The sequence below is a fragment of the Idiotropiscis lumnitzeri genome, chromosome 14, assembly GCF_059441095.1.
Source record: "Idiotropiscis lumnitzeri isolate Australia: NSW breed Sydney's pygmy pipehorse chromosome 14, RoL_Ilum_1.0, whole genome shotgun sequence".
NCBI classification, from domain to species: Eukaryota; Metazoa; Chordata; class Actinopteri; order Syngnathiformes; family Syngnathidae; genus Idiotropiscis; species Idiotropiscis lumnitzeri.
In genome coordinates, this window is record NC_142404.1 from 16,379,663 (window position 1) to 16,399,896 (window position 20,234).

Genomic DNA, 20,234 nt, shown 5'->3' on the forward strand with positions numbered 1-20,234 from the left:
CAAACAGGATAAATAATGTAATGAGTTTTGTGAATAATTGATGTGGGATCATAAAAAAAAAAAAAAAGTACAATTATGCTGTATATTTTTAGAGCAAGCAAAAACAAACAATGACACCAAGCAGTGGCATTTTAATGATTTTTTTATTTTTTTAATTAGATAATCATTTTCGTATAACATCCATTATGCTTATGAGAGACTTTTAATATTGTCCAAAGGGGCAAAATAAGAAATAATTAGATCATTTCACAGTGGAACCTCAAAGGTGAAATACCCCCGGGCCCCGATGTTGCACATTTAGGAGCCTTTCAAAATTTACGCCATGGGCTCCATTTTCGTGCGCCTTTCCCCAAAAATACGACCCATCGTATTAAGCTGTTTTTCAAATTTGGACCGGATAAAAACTTTAGTCCTTTCATCATAATAAGTGGCAATTGCGAGTTAATTAGATCACTATGTCCAAACCTGTTAGCGCACATGCTAGTTAGCGGCTAGCGCCTTTTTCGTAGTTCAAATTTAGGCTTTGTGTCTTTACTGTTGCTTGTTGTGACGTGAGTTAATTGCACTGCCGTGATACGGCGCCCTCTTGTGGCATCTATTCGCATTAAAAATCAGAAAAAGGTGAATTCCCAACTAGACGATGCTCTAGTAAGCCTCCTTGAAATGTTTGACGTCACAAAGGGTGGAGATGGCGACAGTTTGACCGTGGAACGGATTATCAATGTTTTTCCGAGGTCAAAAGACCTGGACTGCGAAACAGATTGTATTCGACCTTAAACGTTCCGCTGTATCTTATTTTTAGCCTCCGCTGGCATATTTTGAAGGTGTTCCGGGATTATAACACACGAGAGAGTTGACTGACTACTCACTTTGATCAGACTTTGTGGGCGACGCGGGGCTTATCTTCTCTGCCGAGTTGTCACTCCCCTCGTCCAAAACGTAATCAAAATTCAGGATGAACATCATCACCACGCCCTCCTCATTCTTCACCGGGATGATATGAATGTTGCACTGGAAATCCGACCCTGAGGAAAAAAAAAAACAGAGCGTAACGCTGACATCAAACACTTGACCCATGTATTACCCTTCACTTGAAAAAAAAAAATCCTTCTGGTTTCCTGTGGATCTTTGAGAAAAAAAAAAATGAGGAGAACTTGATCTGATTTAAAGGTCAATGCCCGCATGTCAGCGCCCGTGAAAATAGCTGAGCTAACCCCTTGGCGCTTCACCCGCACTTGTATGCATCTAAACCGGATCATATTGGGAGGCGATAAACAATATGCCGTTTAGAAATCTTCTCATTAGATTGCGCTTGAGTAGGATTGATCACAGACAAAGCGAGCGGAGCCAATCACGAAGGCTCCAATGCGCTCAAAGGAACAATCACGACAAGTGAGCATCATGCCGGGCACTGGAGCAGAAAAGCATCCGCCGTCTAAACTTAGACTTGAACCCGGAATATCCTCAATTCTCAACCGGCGAAGCGAAGGGGCTACGGATGCCGACCGACGTGTCATCCCGCCAATCGACTCGCTGGAGCCGAAAAACAACAACGGCATCAACATCGCTCGAGTGTTGCAAAATGTTTTGCGTGAATTTATCCGATTTTCTAAACTGTAACTGTAACAATTATAATTGAAAGTCTTGACATCATTCAAAGAAAAACAGCATCGTCGTCTAAAACTCCACTTTGTTGTAGCTCTCTGTCTCTCTTGTTTTGGTTCTCTGACCCAAGGAGGACACACACGCACACACCCCCCCCCCCCACACACACACACACACATATTACCAGTGTTCTCTGTAATCTCCTCGGGGCTCAACAGACACCCTGCCAGTAGCATTCATTAGCAGGAGACTTGCTGTCTGACTAAATATAACAAGCTCGGTCTCCCGCTACATGCCAGAGTTGCGTTGGAAGGATTTCACCGTCGAAACTCCCAGAAGTGATGTCCTCACTGACAATATGATAATGTGGTTTGAAAGCGAGCGCACTAACAAAGTATTTTTGGGATGGAGCCACAATTCTGCTTAGTCATTTGCGTCCGGAACCGCGTGTTATTGGCGATAGCTGCACATGCGATTAGATAGCTCTCGTGATGGGAAAATGAAGCTTCAAATTTGCTTCATAAACCAGTTGTTGTATTTTTTGAGTCCTGTAGATGGCGCTGTCGCTTTAAAAAAATGTCAAGTCAGTGTTCTTCCAGCCCAATGTTGAACCGAGAGTGCCATCTAGTGGCGTCCAAAAATACTACAACTGGTTAATGAAGCCAATTTGAAGCTTCATTTACCCGTCGCTAGATAGCTCGTTCTCATGAAAACGTTTTCCCAAAAGACGTGTTCCCCAATCAACATTTCAGGCGTGATTCTAAATTGCAGTTGCTGATCGTGTAGTGATTGTGGTTCACATGCCCGACAACTTTTGTCGAACTGAAAGTCTTCAACTCACTTCAACGTAGTTCATTGGCACTTACTTGTGGTAAACGATCTCTTTTTACGAATTAATGTAGCTCCTCAACACACTTCAGCTTTGTTGCTTGGCACTGCGATGCTGGCCTAGCACTACTTTTGTCTAAAATGAGGCTCAAAATACTTGAACATCGTACATTGGCTCCAAGACAAACAAACAAACGTGTTTTAATTTTCAAATGAATTCACAAGTCCAGCCTACGAAAACCACACTCGGACCCAATCTTGACGAGCGTCATGCCCATGTGGGAAAACTGTTGCGAATGCTCCCTGAGCACCTTCTTGCCATCGTGTGCATGTGGCACAACTCGAAAAATCGCAATCTGTCGGAACGAACTGTAGATGACCCTGCGATGATGTCAAAATATCGTCGGCTGTGTACCGTACAAACGCATCCACGTGCCCTTGATTGACCTCAGATAACCGAGACTCTTCAAAAGATAACGATCTTTACGCATCGGAAAAATCCCCTTCGCTTATATCGCAATAAATGGCCTGTGGTGTATCGTGATTTACAAAGGTGTTCCAGTCGACGAGCCGCTTATAATATAAAATGCATGACTTTTCTATTAGACGGCACGGCTGACTGTGCAGCTTATTAGTCACAATTATACCGAATCCGATGCAATAATGGTCGTCATTGTGCAGCCCCAAATGGAAATTGTTTTCGCTTGTTTTCTTACCAGAAGAGGAAACAACAGTGGTGCTTAAAGGCTTAGCGACGGGGGGTCCCCACTCATCTGGTGTCCTGCTGAATGTCATCTCTGCCAAAATGCTTCAAAGAGACGCCTCCTTAGAGCTGTGAGAACTGAACAATCAGCAGCGGATCTGATCTCGTAATATGCGGTAAAAAGACGCCGCTCTCTTCGTATTTATGAGTGTTCTATTATTTCGTTAACCGCGATTCAGCTTACCGTGCATGGATGACCACGTTAAGTCGATTCATTCACAATAAGTCATATTTTTCCAAGATCTAAGCCTGGGGTGTTTAATGGCTTGTATGTCTCATGAATATTTAATATAAATGCTGAGTTTCAACATGAATTCTTAAAGCAACAATCTGTAATTCAGGTACTCTTAAAATAACAGATGTCAGCTGATTGGGGTGGCTTTTAAAAAAAATAAAATTATTCCAAGTCATGACGTAACGCTCCGCTAGTTCTAGTGGGTTGTAAAAGTCTACACACCCCTGTTGGAATGCCAGGTTTTTGTGATGTAAGGAGTTGTTTTTTTTCGCCTTCCACGTGACATGGAAGGCAAAAAAAGCAACTCACAACTGAATTAAAAATAAATAAATAATTCGGACCAGTTCAGGTTGAACGGCGCCTACTGTCCCAAGACAGCCGGGATCGGCTATAGTACCCCCACGACCCTCGTCAGGAGAAGCGGCTCAGATGATGGTTGGGTAATAATTCGAGGAGGTTGGATAACGGGTAATTTGATTGCACAAGTGTGCACACCCGCTTACAACTTTGCTGTGGCTGTGTTCCGAATGAGTCCGTCACATTCAATTCAGACGGTGGTAACAATCGGTTCAATGGCGACATCTGTTTGGGAGACCTTAGGGTCCATTAAAACCAAGATTGAACCTTTTGGATTGGAGCAGTTCCAACCTTTTTTTTTTTTTTAACTCTGAAGCAAATGGAAAAAAGATGGAAATCGACTACTTTGAAATCCACAATAATGGCGGAAACCGTTTTGAACTGATCCCTCTCAAAAACCTGCTGTGTGAACAGAAAACTTTTTATATTATCGTTGAAGATGTTGCATTCAATATTTTAACCTTATCAGCAATGCTGACTTGTCATCTTATAATTGCTGAAATGTATCTGTTTAAATTCAATACTTTTGTTCTCAATGGGTGACAGCGCTGCCTTGTATGTAGGCGGGGCGGGAAAGTAATGAGATCATCAATTCATTCTGCAGTCTGATTGTGTTTACAACTGCCGGATAGGTTCATATCACTGATGATTACACAAGCAACAAAAAAAACAAAACAAAATCCAACAAAGGCCAAGCCATGCAAACAAAAACTGCGTTTCCCACCCGCCTGAGTGAACGGGATGCATAGAAAGTCTTGGCTTCCTTTTCATGATGGACATTTCATTACTGTTGATTCTATTTCCACGATCAATTATTTAAAACGCCGCTGCGACATGAAGCGATCTTTTCGACAGTGACTCACAGGCCCAAATAATGCCGTTGCCTTTGAACTTAGCTACTTTTAATGAATAATCAACGCGCTTGGGAATTCATTTCAATATTGCATTGGGCCCTCGCGTCCTCCATTTGGCAACAATTACTTTTGTTTGTGTTTTATGCGGCGTAATATGCGAAATGCTGATTGATATGACAACGTTTTGGGAATTTGACTTCACATTTTAACTCTTCCACCCCAATTTGACTGATGTACTGCGGTCTCATATTAATCTGCATAAGCTGATCCGCTTCAGGTAGAAACATGAGTAATAACGTCAAGCCTGGTTCTTGTTTTTTTCCCGGTTGCTTCTCTTCTACGAAGGTTGTGGACCCATAGCGCGACTTTTACACATTACGGCCGCATCGGACTCGTTTATTGAGTTCTGACAAGTTTCAGGTCCAGGGCTGTCCTGCTTCAGCCAATACGCAACGTTCCCCAGGCGTGAAGGGTGGGGGGCATGCAAGCTAGCACTTTGTATCCAGTCTTCGGACCTTGTGGACATTTCGAACGCGCTCGCAGCGACACACATTGGCCTAATTTCATCTTCAATCAGTGTCACTGCAGCCATCGGGGGAGAACTAGCAGCTCAATCCACATCACGTTTGTGGTCGCGTTTATTGAATCATGATATTTTGCCATGACGTCTTTTATTCTGCTTAATTTAGCGCAAATGTTGGCAAGCCGAATGGAATGGATGGTAAAAATTTAAACCGGCGCACAGCAACTGATTAGGAGGGGAAAAAAAAGACAGATGGTATGAAGGGGAATATTAGATGACTTCTTCCAATACAAGCATCCCTGGAGATTAAAATAACGGTGGGTGAACATTCCAATCCAATTGCCCATTGGCCAAAGCTCAAAGCAAATCTTTTTTTTTTTTTGTGTATGAAGACGTTAAAAAAATAGGACACATTTTTGAATTTTCAAGCAGATATTTCGACTTTGACTTCTAGTTATCAAGCAGACAGTAGACCAGTGCTTCTCAAATAGTGGGGCGCCCCGTGTGACCTTGGGCACATTCCTTTTTTGCCACTGTACGACAATAAAATGTAATTGCACATCCACTCCTGTAGTTGGCAGTGGCGCTCTCCTTGCCTATTGTGTAACTATTGTGTAATAACTATTATTTATAGCGGCATTTATAGTCGACTACAAAAAAATAGAAAAAAAACAAAAATCAATCTTTGTGCTTGCCCCCCCCCCTAATAACAAATTCTGTGTATATTCTTTCGTACAAACGAGGGCAGAAGCCGATAAAAAATAGATACGCCGTTTTTGCAGGTTATGCATGCGAGTGTCGTGCAGCACACCTCGCGCTCGCTCCCGCTCTCCGTGTGGGCGTGTAGCGGCCCCACGCTACCGGAGACCCCGCGGCTCGCGACCCCCACGGTGGGAAGTCACCTTTGAAACGCTGCACCCACGCGTGCCGCCTGCCCCGAATCATTCAGCGCGCTGAGCTAAGCTGCCGCTGTTATGTAGTCATTATCCATTTAACTTCTCTCCGCTGCTCGGTGTCAGCTTCCTTTTGTCAAGACTCGCTGCGGCACAAAGTATTATTACACCCGGCGGAATCCGATAGCTTTATAAGGCCATGGAGGGAAAGCATTTATCTCATTGATGATGAATCGTCATTGGAAGAAGTTTGCAAATTTGCCTTTCCCGCAGCAGAGCGAAGTGAAAGGGGAGAATGTCGCTTCCCTCGGTGTGCCTGCGAGGTCCGCGGTGCTACTTTGATTTTGAAGCGCTAAGCAGCTTAACATTTTGCCTGCTCATTGAGAAGAATCAAGGCTTTGTTGCCGCCGATATCACATCGCTTGGGCAAATCCCGACATCACGTTTTCCTGAGGATTTCCCACAGCACTTACTGAGGAGCGAATGAAAATGACATAGCAACAGTATGTAATTTGACCTGAGCAGAACATTGGTCCGCCGGCTCGGAATAAAGAGAATAATGTCGTGGCGACGGAATGTCATTGCCGTGGTACATGAAGATCACTGACTTTATTATCCGTCGTGGGAAATGACTTAAGAGTCGACTGTCGTGTGGTAAAAGTCGAATAATCGATGACATTTTTTTTTTTTTCCGTTTGCTGCACCACAAACTGGTTTCACGTGAAGACGTTTTTTCAACAGACAACTCGTGGGAGTTTTTCTGTCCAATTGCAGATTTCCCTTTCCCTTCATGCGGGGGCAGCAGCAACTTCTTTTTTCACTTTTGTGAACACCTCGTCCTTGGGTGAGGTCCGCGCTCTAATCTAGTTTGATGTGCTTTGCACCGTGTGTGCGCGTGTGCGTGAGAGATTCGTGACAAGCATTAGGTGCGGGGTAGACGTGAGGGCTTTGGTACAAAAAGATTAACTGATTTGAATGAGAAGTGATTGCTGGAAATGCGTTTGCGAGCGGAAAACACGGCACACAGCCGGGCCATGTTCGAGCCGCGCAGCGACTTGAATCGCATCGCCACGAATCTGCCGACGTCCGTACCTCCATAGCAGTTTAATGCATTTGCTCTGTAAGCCGCTCATTCCCAGTCACTGCGCTGTCAGCCCCGCCATCTTTATTCATGAGCACACATGCGGCCGTCTCAACTCCTCTGAGAAGTATTAAGAGTTGTGTCTTGAAGCCGAGGATTGCGAAGCGACAGCGAGCGCTGAAGGTTTCCCAGGCTCTTATCATCCGTGCTCATGGGCGCATGATGTTAAGATGAAGCCTGGCTCATGCATGGCGGATCGGAGGAACGGTGGGGGGGGGGGGTGATTTTGAGGAGAAGTTGCCTGAAAAATCCCGCTTGTCAAAAAAAAAAAAATAATGAAATAAATCAAACGAGATCGTTCGTGGCTTCGCGGACAGGCCCTTGAGTGTTTTGTGTAATTGTCTCGCGTGTTTCCGAGACAATCTATTTCTGCCGCGTGGAGCAGCTGGCTCTTGGTTTCCTTCCTCCCGATTAACAAGAAGTAGGGAAAAGGCAAGGCTGGTGGCGGTTGATGCTCGATTAAACATGTATCCATGTCCTAGAATCTAATCAAACTCACAATTAAAAATTTAAAGATCCGCCTTTGTATGATTAAATAAAATATCACTGCATTTTCTCCTTCATACATCACTCTTTGGGATACAAACTCACAGGGTCGCTATCTAGGGCTGGAGAATTTATGAAATTGGGATTGACATTGGAATGAAGTAGGGTTCAATTATCCAATCGCAAAGGCTGCAGTTTGGTTGGGAAGAAAAGCTTCATTTCCTTCGGTAACCAAAGTGCAGTCAAGATGAACAAATTAATCGCAAAATTGATCACGATTACTCTCATTTTTCAAAGACAATTTCTTGCGACGCTTGCAACGGATATTAATGTGCGGGAAAAAAAAACTGAAAGCTTCCTTTGATCCTCAAATACGATGGTATGCTTTTGAATTTGGTTTTTCAAAGTGCAAAAATTATTTATAATATATATATATATATATATTTTTTTTATTATTATTTATTTATTTATTTTTATTTTTTTTCTTATATATTTTTTTTCGTTAAGTTGTCAAAGAGTGCAAGTTCAATGTTGACTAAGTTAATAGCTCAAATTGACGTAGATACTGCCAAAAAAAATCATGTTTCCTGTGCATTTATTTGAACATAAGCCTAATATTACGTTATATTGGTTATAGATAACCAAAACATTTATGTATACGATACCCGATCATACAGATTCATGTATTGCTTGTGATTGTTAAAAAATAAACAGGAAGAGGACCTTGAGAAAATAATCGCACGTTAAATGGCAAATGGCAATATTACAGACGGCCATCACACGAATGCATAAAACAAATGAAAAAGCATGTGTGCATCCCATGTCATGCTGGCCACAAAAAAAGCTCATGCGAGAGCACGCCAGGAGGTGGTCAATCTGCGGATTGGTGCCACTGAGCGGCAACATCGCATTAATTCGCCTCTGCAGTGCACCATTCACGGCGCGGCTGGAAGACGCCGCCAATGAATGACAAGCACCGCTGTTATTGTTGGAGCCAAAACGCGTTTGCATGAACCGAGGGCATTTCTATGCAAAGCTGCCAGCGCCGGAGCCATCACATGCACGGCCATATTACAGATTAGTCAACTGATCCATGCTCTAATAAAGCTACTGTGCGCACTGGCTGAAAACAACAACAAGGCTTAAACCAGAAAAGCTGCATGCATGGATCCTGTTTCAGGTGCAAAACGCTCAACAATTAACTGTCGGGTAACACCTCGACTGTTTTTCTCAGCTCAGGCATTTTTTTTTCTCAAATGCCACCACATGGATGCTCCCACTACCATTCACAGACAGCCGTAGCGGAAATCTCTTGAAGACACAATACTCTACTCTTCCACTACGGCTGATTGAAAACGTTTTCCTTCACAAACACAATAATGCTCGTATTCTTTTAACAACGCAGAACATTATGAATACAATTTTCAGTCTCATATTGAAGATGGTCTCTCTCTCTCGCTATTTTTTTTCCTTCCCCCTGACCTCTCCAACTGATAATTGTAATCTTTGAGATGGTGCGTGTGTACCCATTATTGTAGCCACTGAGTGGACATTTCACGTCTACCACATTATGAACACTTCCTTTATCTGAGTGCAGATTACGGAGGTCATGATGAGAGTTAAAAAAAAATACAACATAAAATTAGAAACACTTGTTAGTGTTGAAGCAGTCATTGTAAATCGCAACTAAAATAACGACGCCGCAGGAGGATATTTTTCATTTTCTGTTGTCGTTAAATTTGCCATTCCCACATTAGTAAGCATCCAATTTCACTTCAAATGATTTTTTTGGTCATATTTGTTGAACGAATCATTATCGCTCGACAGAACATGATAAATATACTGAAATCTGTGAGAGAAAAAATCGAGTCCATCCTGTGCCTCTAATTTGCCATACAACAAACCACCGCGCTTGAGAAAAACAACCAATCACCGACAGAAGGTGTGACTCATCGTCAGATCAGATCAGTTGATTGATTGCCAGCCACTTAAAGTGAACAATTAATTGTTCTTTGACTAGAATGCACTCGAATTTTTTCGAATCATCAACAATGGTTGGGAAAGTGCACGAGATCGTCTCCCCAAAGTTGCGGTGGCAGGCGAGTGCATGTCAGGACAACTTGCCTCTCTCGCCGATATCAATGTTGTCAGCGATGTTTGCGTTCGGGGTGTGAGTAAGCGATACGGGGCTTAATAGCGACACGGCGCTAACGACGGCAATATCGGATCACTCGTGCCGGGCCGCCCCGTGCCTCTTGTTACCGATTGGGACCGCGTCTCGTCCAGTGGAGCGGCAAAAGCCCTTGCTTGGGTTGCGCAAAAAGGTCAGTGACTCACCGTCCTTGCGGTAGTAGGTGATCTCCACCTTGCGCTCCTCGGATCCTCGCAGAGCCAAGGCCACCTGGCCGATGGCCTCCATGTCCGTGTGCTCGCCGTGGAGGAAGTCGCAGGTGCACGGCTTCTGCATGATGTCCGGCCTGGAGAAGCCGGTCATCTCGCAGAAGCCGTCGTTGCAGTAGATGATGGCACAGTTTTCCACTCTGGCGTTGGCGATCACAAATTTACGGTCTGCGTGGGGTGGGGGGGGGTTGGAAAGAAACGTGAGAGCTCTGCCCTGACCTTGGAGGTGCTGAATGGCGACTAAGGTGATACTTTCACCCTCAGACAAAACTACGCAAAAACATCACAAACATTTCCTAAACATTCGTATCTCTCGTAACGCTCCTCAATGAACATACCAAAAACGTTACTTACTCTGCCCCTCGAATTTCCGGATAATTATCCCAAGAAATGTGTTTTGCGGAGCAACGTGTCCTCTTCTCACCGGCATGTTTACTCGCTGACGAAATCTCCCGGGGAGAACTTACAGATGTTGCCGGTTCACCGTGCTCTCTTGCTCCCCAAGCATTGCTCGGCTCCGGCTCCACGCAGCCTCCTTCCTCCTCCTCACTTTAAATGACCTTCCCGCTTGTTTTATCCCGCTCGGATGCAGGAGCAGGTGAACGCTTCCTCTCCGACAAGGCGCGCGCGCACTCGCTCGGCTTTGCTCGATTTAATTGCATTTGGCCGAGCATCTCGCATTTAGGGAGGTGGTGGGGGGGTGGGGGTGGGGGGGGCTTGGGGGAGGTGGAGGAAAAGAAAGCGATCCCGACGTCCGCGGCGGCAGCGGAGTGTGGGCGCGCGTTCGCGGGGAACTGGTCGATGATGCGTCCCAGCCTGGTGACGTCTCTCCACCTCGCCTAGACGACGACTCCCACCCTGGTGGCGAGGCAGGATTATCTGCGTCTGTATGTGCATCCCTAAGGAGGGGGGGGGGGATGGAAAAAAAAAAGAGAGAAATGAAAGGAATTAGAATTCAAATTGTTTTGCATTTGTTTAGCATGCCAATAGGCTTCGCGGTAGTTCTCCAAACTTTTTACATCTTGTACCTCCCCCCCCCAAAAAAAAAAAAGTCGCTCTCCAAGGTACCAACATAATGACCAACACTAACATACAGTTATGTTCTAGGAAGCATTCATCAAAAAGGAGGCAGCTTTATGTGACTGTATTTATTTTTGTCAAAAAAGAATTCTCTCAAAATCATTCAGTTAAAACATACTGCACATTAAAGTTAATTAAAAAAAAATATTTTTTTTTTTAAAAATTGTTACTTAAATCCAAACTTAAAAGTTAAGCACAGTCATCCAAGGGCGAGCTTGACTCTTGGCAACTGGACTCTTTCTATTGATTAAATGTGTTGTGTCTTTTCTTGTATTCCAAAAATGTTCAAAACATTTTCCTGCTATGTTTTAAATGTTGTATTTTGTATTTTAATAATTTTCTTGTTCGAGAGACCGCTACGGGGTCCTCACACTTGTAAACTAAACAACAGATATTGAATAATAACCTGAGCTTGGTTGATTTTTTTTTTTTTTCGATAGTGAGTGAGCTTCTGACACTTACCACTAGATGGCAGCAGCAAAACGTCACAACTTCCGGCCACCATCAGTTCGCAAGCAAATATGTGCTGCGTTTGAATTTTTTTTGCATCCGGATTTTGCCAAATTTCCTTTTCCTCTTCCGACTCGGAGACGCCAGCCTCGTACTTTTCCGACATGTGCCATGCCGAAGCAGAAGTAGACGCTAAATGCTAGCTGAGAACGTACCACTAAGCTTTCTTTTGCACTTGTTTCAGATGCATGCTCTTCTGCATCCATGCAAGGTTGAGTGTTGCTCAACTTGACTTAAACGTTTGACGATCCAGATGAATCTCGTGAAAGTCGCACGCATGTAACGAAAGCACCGTTGATTCCCAGCTACATATGTACAAAACGCAACTCTCTAATGAGCCTTCCGGTCATCAACTCAAACTTCAAATGAGGTCATTCCCAGCTATGTGGCTCATTAACGGTTTGATCTTATTACACATATGTCGACATCCCCCCTTCCTTTGATTTTTGACGTTAATGTCGGAGTTTGTGCGTGTACGAGACTTTATGCTCAGCGTAAACACGTTTCTTTAAGTACTAAACAAGTTGACGTGAACTTAAGTGCTTGATTTATGCTCTTGCTCGATGCTGATTGTGAGTCGGGATCAGTTCATTAAGTTCCCAGACTGCTTTCAAATGCAAAACGTAAGTGCACTTTGGTGTACGTGATGCGCAATTTAAACTGGGGTGCAGCTGTGATATCTCGGAGTCTTGAAATCGTTCAAATCGGAGCACACAAGTCATTAAAAAAAAAAAAAAAAAAGTCTGGACAATATTGGAACTGGTCGCAATCTCTGTTGTTGGTTAAATCTGCGTCGGATACGGATAGTTTCGTAAGATTTTTGGTACGAAATAGTTTGTTTAGTAGCTGTAGGAAGTTCCACTGGACCAATGCTTCTCACGAAATCCACAAAGACAACACCAGTTGGGGAGAACTCTTGGAAAAAAAAAAAAAACTTGCGTCATTACTTGAAACGGAAGAATAATGGCTTGAGTTTCTTTCCCAAATGCACAAATAAATGAAAACTACGAGGCATCGAGTTACAAGCAAGGAATAAAAGAGTCAAGTATTGTGAGGTGCTGTCCGTGGTCCTGAAAGGTTTTTTTTTTTGCTTCCTTTCTGCATCTTCTGGCAGCTGCGCTGCTCGACACGTGATCATCACAGTTTGTAACTCCAATCACACTTTGAGCATATCTCCTTGTCCACTTAAGTGATAATGATTGGAAATCAATTCCAACATCTTGCCTGACCGCTTCGCCTCGATCGGAGTACGCATAAACTTTTTTTTTTGCTACCAAATTGCCACTCTACCAGATGCAGCAAAAGGACACTCAGGTTTTTTGTTTTTATTATTTTTACGCTTTGAGCCTTAAAGATTTAGCGTGCAACCGCTACTCAAGCTATTTTGACCAATGCGAGAAATATCGTCGTGTGTTTCTCACTTGTGGAAACATTCTTAATTCAGGCTGGCGGACATGCTGACTGTTCAAAGCCAAGCGTGGCGCTGCGTGAGTTGAGGGGTGATATTTACTGAGGGCTGCACACTAGGGAGAAGCAACCCCCCCCCCCTTCCCCCCCTCTGTGGAGAGTTGCGTGCCCTGAGGTAAACACATCCCGTCCACTTAGTCCAGCATGGTTGCTCGTTTCACTCTTGAATTCGTGTGAACCGGATGTCTTCTTTTTGTCCGGCCAAGTTTGTCGTCTTAGATGTTAAAAGGTGATCTGAAAATCTGAGCTGATCACGTCATGGGTGGAAAAACACAATGTGGCGTACTGTGGGCACATTATTTATTTTTTTTTTTTATAGGCTCCAAACACAAACATGAATGAGTTGCTTAATTGCCACAAAGCGGGTTGGCAGGCAGTGCGGAAAACCAACTATGTGTATACAAGCCATCAAAAAGTCAATTTTCCGTATTGTGTCCTCGTTAATGCCCCATGTGCTTTGTGGGTGTTTCAAAGGCCAAATGCTGGGATGACGTCATGTTTCGAGAGCGCTTTAAGTACAATATCTGCAGTTTACAGTAAAGAGGATAAGGAATTTGGGTTCGGCCCTCTGATGAGCAATCCACTCCACCCAGGAATGACATTTACGGACGCTCCGAACCTGTAACGTGCCGACGCTATTATTATGACGCTTTCTCCCCCCAAATCCTTTCAGCTTTTATGCTTCAAATGAAACAAGATGCAAGAAAATCTGCACCCTTTTGTCGACAGCCGACCGCTTCACAATGCTATTTTGTGCATCCATTAGTTATAATTGCTGCGTTGGGTCGGCCTATTTTTGAGTAGTTCTAAAAGGATGGCGCTTTCGTGAAGTCAATTCACGTTTTTAGGATTGATGGGCAGGGAGGAATGCGTTGCACTCCGCCTAATGTTGCACTTGGAAAAAGCTAATGGGATGTTTGTGTTGCTTCTTGTAAATTAGAAGGGCTCTATCCAAATGTGAACGCCCCGTTGGGGATTTGTATGGAGAAGCTCTTGAACCCAAATGCTGTGAATTAACCGTAATGTTTTGCAAACAACTGAAAAAAAAAATATATATATATATATTGGTCAAAATGCCAAATTGTCATTTCTGAACTTTGGAAAAATAGCAATAAAAGTATCGCTTTGACGCCATCTTGTTGCATCTTTCGTACCATGGAACTTAGCTGAAGTGATTTGAGGAGCTTCGTTTAGACAGAAGTAGTGCTTTGGGGCTGTCTTGTGGCATTTTGCTTCCGAGTAACATTTGTTTTGACAAAACTAGAGCTTTAGCGCTTTATCTCATAACGTCTTGGTGTCAAGGAACTCTGGTAAAGTGAGCTGTGGCGTTTCGTTTGGACAAAGGTATTGATTTGGTGCTAACTTGTGGCATTTTGGTCCAAATCAACTACATTGCAGTCAATTGAGGCGCTATCTTGAGACAAAATTAGTGCTTTGGTGCCATCTTGTTGCAGTGAGGTGCCAAGAAACTATGTTGATGTAAATTGTGGAGCTTTGTTTTGACAAGAATAGTGCTTTGACGCTATATTGAGGCCACTTAGTGCGAAGGAACTGCCTTGAATAAAATTGAGTAGCTTCATTTAGACCAAATGAGTGCTTTGGCACCATGTTGTGGCATCTTGGTGCCAAGGATCTTTTGTTGAAATCAGAAGTCGACTTGCCAGACTCATTTTATTCAACCTTTTCAGGTTCCATTGTGATTGAATGCACCGTCCTACCCTGACTTTAAAGCTGACTCTATGTTTGTTTTGAAAAAAAAAAAAAAACACTGCTCATTCATTCACTCAGTCATTCATTCACGGCACGTAATCTCCGGGAATCTAGAGCAATTTGAAAAACAGCAGCAGCCAGCAGCGGCGCAAACAGCGCGAGGTCTAATCCAGGTCTCACGAAAGTCGCTGGCGCTGTCTGTCTCTGGTTCTGTCGTTCACTCCTTCCTCGCTCCGCTCGCCCCGTGCAAGCTGCGCCCCGTGTCCCTCAATGCACACGGGGCTTACTTATTGTCCATTACAGGCCCCGTCTCACCCAATAATCCAGCAAGGTGAAACACTCGAGTGCTATTGCTGCTTTTGCTGCTGCTGCTGCTGCGCCTTACCCCATATGCCACTGTGCATGTTTTTCCACCATCTGCCCGCAATGAGAAAAATAGAGCAAAAAAAAAAAAAAAAAGGGCCCATCCAGCACTTTTGGCTTAGTGACTTAACTATATCATTTAATCTGCAAGAGAGGTCAGTGCTTTGTCCCAACTGAAAACATCAGAACTGCAGTGCAAAATGTCTGGAATGACAGGGGAATTTTTTTTTTAATGTGTTCCAACTCCATTTGAAAAATTGTCATCTGCCTCTTGATTGTCACAAATAATAACAAAGATTTTGATACCAGAATCGGTGTCTGTACAAATACAGTACTCATCTTCTACCTACAAAAAAATGGACCGATACTATGACACCGATACTTGGGCCCTAAAATGTTGTTTTTTTTTTTATTGAAAGAAATCAACTTTGTTTTCATCTCAACCACTTTAAAACATAACAAGAATGCTTTATCTGCCACAATGACTGAGTTCTCTCACCTCCCCTTTCACACAATATACTTTGTGCCTTTCTTGAGGCCAGAAAACATGTCAAGGCAGGTCCGCCGACATCATAGTCCACTGCCGCTGTCATGCAATACACCAGTGTGCTCTCCAAAGTTCATATTTGAAGTTGATACGAATGACTTTTTCTCGCTTAAAAGTTGTTCTCGTCGTGTTTGACGGGATCGTCTTTCCTCCCCAACTGCAAACAATTGTCTGAGCCTATGGCTAAACATTCCTATGCGCCAATTACTTATTCAGGGGCGGTGTGCAAAGGGCACCGCCGCTGAACCTTTCCCCTGAGTAACTCGTCACCAATATGAATTATTAAAATGTTGTCAATTAAAAGCCAAGTCTTCCAAAAAGCAAAAGCATTTTGTATCATCTTGATGACCTTCCGATTTGACTGTGGTTTTTATCGCCGGCAGCTCTCCGTTGTTTCTGCGCGACTACTGCGGATGAAATTTGAGACTTGGGATGTAATTGCTTTCGAAGAGAAATACACGGCTGGTTATTAATAGCACTTGAATTACCGGCAGATACTGATGAGTCACAATCCCCAGACGGTTCTCGAACATGGACATGTCTCCAATGCTTTTTAATTACCTTGCTTTGCTCCACAATGTACGAAGATTGCGATATAGGGAGGAGACGCCGATGTCGATCAATTTTAATATATTCATCCCTATCGGAGCGGTGTATAATATCCTGTTTATATCAGCGGCGATATACACCCAACAAGTCCAAGTCGAACTCTAAACTCGCTGAGTGAGGCTCAGTGCAGTGAGTAGCTCGTTTTATGTTGTCCTCCTTGTGATCTGTTGCCATGGAAACTGATATACCCCAATGGTGTGCATCCGGCTCCAACTCCTGGTAGACTCCTTTGAATGATTCTTTGTTGCAGTTTTGCTTTTGTATTGTGATTATATGGTGAGCTTCAGATCCAATACGAAAGACGGTTTTCTCTTACTTGAATAAAATGTTGGTTGTTGTGAATTGTATACTCTGTAGTCGATATATAACATCTATAAACTTTTTATCGTGACCCGCAATTTTTTTTTTCATGATAGATAATTGCGATAAAGTGGAACCTAGTGTATGTGCAGCCTCAAGTAGTGATGGGAAAATGAAACTTCAAATTTGCTTCATGAACCACTTGTTGCATTTTTGAGTCCTGTAGATGGCGCTGTTGCTTTAAAGAAAGGGTTTCAAAAATGGTTGCAGCCCAATGTTGAACTGAGAGTGCCCTCTAGTGGAGTCCAAAAATATTACAACTGCTTCATGAAGCAGTTTTGAAGCTTCATTTACCCATCGCTTGCCTCAGGCTCGCCATTTAGGAAGTCAAATCGCTCAATATGAGTCGCCAACACTTGGTGTATTCTACTTTACAATTATTTTGAATAATCTATCGAAATACGTTACAAGATGCCGATATATTCAACTACCAATCGGAGGAAGGATGTTTTCCATATTCAAATGAAGTCGACGACATTGAAAACGGGCATCCAAAAGTCCGGCAATGCCATGAAACATTAACCTAAATTTAAACACAAACGGCGGAGCAACTCATGTAGACATAAAAACTGTTCTGTCATTTTTGCTCAGCGGTGATTGTTTTTAGCTAAACGAGGCTCCCAAAAATATTCGAAACAGCTCTCAGCACGATGCTTGAAATTACAATCGCAAGCATTTTGTGTTTAAATGAACACCTCTTGGGCAAGGGCAGTCAAAGGTGAGCATTGTTATCGATATGAAGAGAAAATTGCTGAGAGCGCCTCCTTGTACGGGATCTCATTACATGGCATCGGCGGTTATCATGTTGTCGCTGCGCGGTACAGTCGAGCCATGACTGAGGACTGTGTTTTCTGCCTGAGCCGATTAGGAGAGACTAACCTCAATTATTGCTCTTCGTCTTCCGGCTCGCGCGAGAAACTCACACAAGGACGTACATCGACTCTCCGGAGGACGGCCCGTACAGAAATGTGCAAAGTAAGCAAGCCTTGCGCGAGCTGTCATGCAACTCATGTGCTCTACATTCCCCCGGAATGTTTAATGACAAAAACAGCAGCGGGCTCGGGAGTTTCTTATTTTTATCATTAAGGCTCTCGTATATTTAGCAGCAAAGCCTCAACTTTGAGCAAAGGGTCAAGGTTTGTCTGTTTACCTCCATTGTAGCTGACTATGCATGTTTCTTAATGACTATCCGCCCCTGCGTGCTCTTTCTCTCTGATCTGCATGATCAACCATCGGTCTTATCGGGGGGGGACGATGATGCTCTAAAAATAAAACGGAGCCCTTTTTAATTATTCAAGTTAAAGGAAAGACGAGGAAGCCCTAATTAGCCCGGAGGACAGCGCGCACGGAGCATCTCGGTCCACCCATTGGAGGTCACGCGAAGAGTTCAGACTGAGGGTGAGTCATTAGGAATGTGAAATAGCCGCGCAATCAACAACATAATTGTGTTTCGCTTTAGTGCTGTGCTCGCTAAGAAGTGTTTGGTCCATTATTGACCCAATTACGGACACTTTTGGCCTCTGTCCACAAGGTTAGCTTCTGAAGTGTCAAGCTGGTAAACAATTTTTTTTTCTTTTTGCCACATGCTGCAATTTGAAGTGTAATAAGAGACGTATGAGAATTTCTGCTTACTAAGAGGCGTTTTCCAATGTTTGACTCACTCAATGATTGCCGTGTACGACGCGCACAGCGTTACAAAAAATGCACCACATGACATGTCCATTGAATGGAGATGAGTTGTTTTGCTGAAGGGTTGCACACGTCTGAGAAAATTAATTGGAGAATATTTATGACCAAAATGGAAGTCAACAGGCAAAATGTGTTTTGTCATCAGCGTGAGATATGACTAAATCAGCAGACAGCACTGAAATGGAAAGCATTATATTTTCTGTTATATGCTCCAAAAATAAACAGCAAAAAAAAAAAATGTTCTTCATATTAGAAAAAAATAGGTGAGGCAGTAAGGCCCATCCAAAAATAGATCTTTGCAGACACCTGGTGGCCAGTAAGGCAAATTACACTATTTTCATTTTATGACTGACGTGACTAGAATAAAATACCGATTTTAAGTATATTTGTTAGTCATTGTCATTCTTGTCTTCATGAATAATAATACAGTCGCCGTAATAATCAATTAATTAATTCAAATTATTTTTCATTTAGATTTGAATAAAGACGTAATTTGCATTTGTAAATTTTATGACCATTTCTCCTCTAATAATAATAAAACAATATTGATAATAATGATAACTATCAATATGCTGCCTGAGGCTGTACACCACAACTGTAACAAAATAACAATTTGAATTATATAAATAAGTATATAATAATAATGATTATAATAACTAAATATTAGAATAGTTAAAAACATTTAAATATACATGAGTCAAACAGATAATTATTTATTGATTTTTCCATCACAATTTTTTTAAATGTTTATTTTATTTTGTTGTTTTTTTCTGGTGGGGGGGGGGTGCTTTTGGGAATTTCCTACAAGCCTTTACGTTTCAATTGCAGCAGATCTCGCGTGATTCTACGGGAACTGTCTGGCTTCGAGCCGACCAAGTCGGAGAATATTGAAGTCCAGAAGGGGGCAGTGTTGACCAAGTTATAACTCCCCAATCATTTTGATGTCTATATTAATATTGCCAATTCAATTGACTGCACTCTTGTAAGTGAAACTCTGGAATATCAAATTGGACTTTTTTTCAGACGACTAAATCTGCCTTTGAAAGCCACAAATTCCTCCATCAATATCTTACATATTATTAATATACTTGTTTTGTAGCTGGAAATAAAACTCCAACTTATATGTATGTTTTAATTTCTCACAAACGTGTTTTTTACTATTTATTAGTCAAATACCGCAAATGATCATTCCATCCACAAGTGATAAAAAAAAGCCGAGCAATTTTGTCTCACCGATTTATATGGGAAACCTGCTTCCGATTGCGGCTCATTTGTGCAAATTCCAAAGTACAAAATGATCAAAGTACGAAACCGTCAGTTTTTGCTACTGTTATTTAGGCTAGCGTCTTTGCTTATAGTACCGGGGAGCCATGCAAAGACACGTGTGAAAAGTGTACTGGATCACCCAAATACTTAAATCAGATTACTACATGTCAATCTTAGGTTAGCTTAGCAATTAGCATCTCTCCTCCGCCTTTCCTCATCATTCCTTCGTGAGAATGATACATGTCTGCAGTGAAGGTTATTCCTCGCCATGGAGGCGATGATTACTGACTTAAGAGCAACTCTGCAAAGTGCTTAAGCCGCACTAGTAGCCAGCCGAAGATCGTTGCTAGCTAGCTTGCGCAGAATACGTAGCACCGAGAGCTTTCCATGACCTCTGACTACCTGCGTTGCTCTACTTGAACGTGCGTATGTCCAGCCACACAAAACCTTTTTCGGACCGCTTAAAATCTTTCCATCTCAGTTTTGCTATTCAATGTGTTTCGATAAGGTCCAAAATGTAAATCTCAATCTGCAAACTACAAAGCAAC

General features: G+C 42.8%; 1 protein-coding gene and 1 long non-coding RNA gene across 2 annotated transcripts in view; one reads left to right on the forward strand and one right to left on the reverse strand.

Moving 5' to 3' along the window:
• Positions 1-10,937, reverse strand: part of kcnh7b (potassium channel, voltage gated eag related subfamily H, member 7b) — a 34,125-nt gene extending 23,188 nt beyond the window's left edge. The window contains exons 1-3 of the mRNA XM_088315814.1: positions 10,440-10,937; positions 10,023-10,253; positions 870-1,025 (exon numbers count right to left, since the gene is read on the reverse strand). Coding sequence (XP_088171940.1) covers positions 870-1,025; positions 10,023-10,253; positions 10,440-10,515 — 463 coding nt within the window. The 5' untranslated portion in view covers positions 10,516-10,937. The remainder of the gene's footprint in view (positions 1-869; positions 1,026-10,022; positions 10,254-10,439) is intronic.
• LOC148323723 (uncharacterized) overlaps positions 1-20,234 on the forward strand; it is a 41,677-nt gene that overhangs the window by 3,439 nt on the left and 18,004 nt on the right. The window lies entirely within an intron of this gene.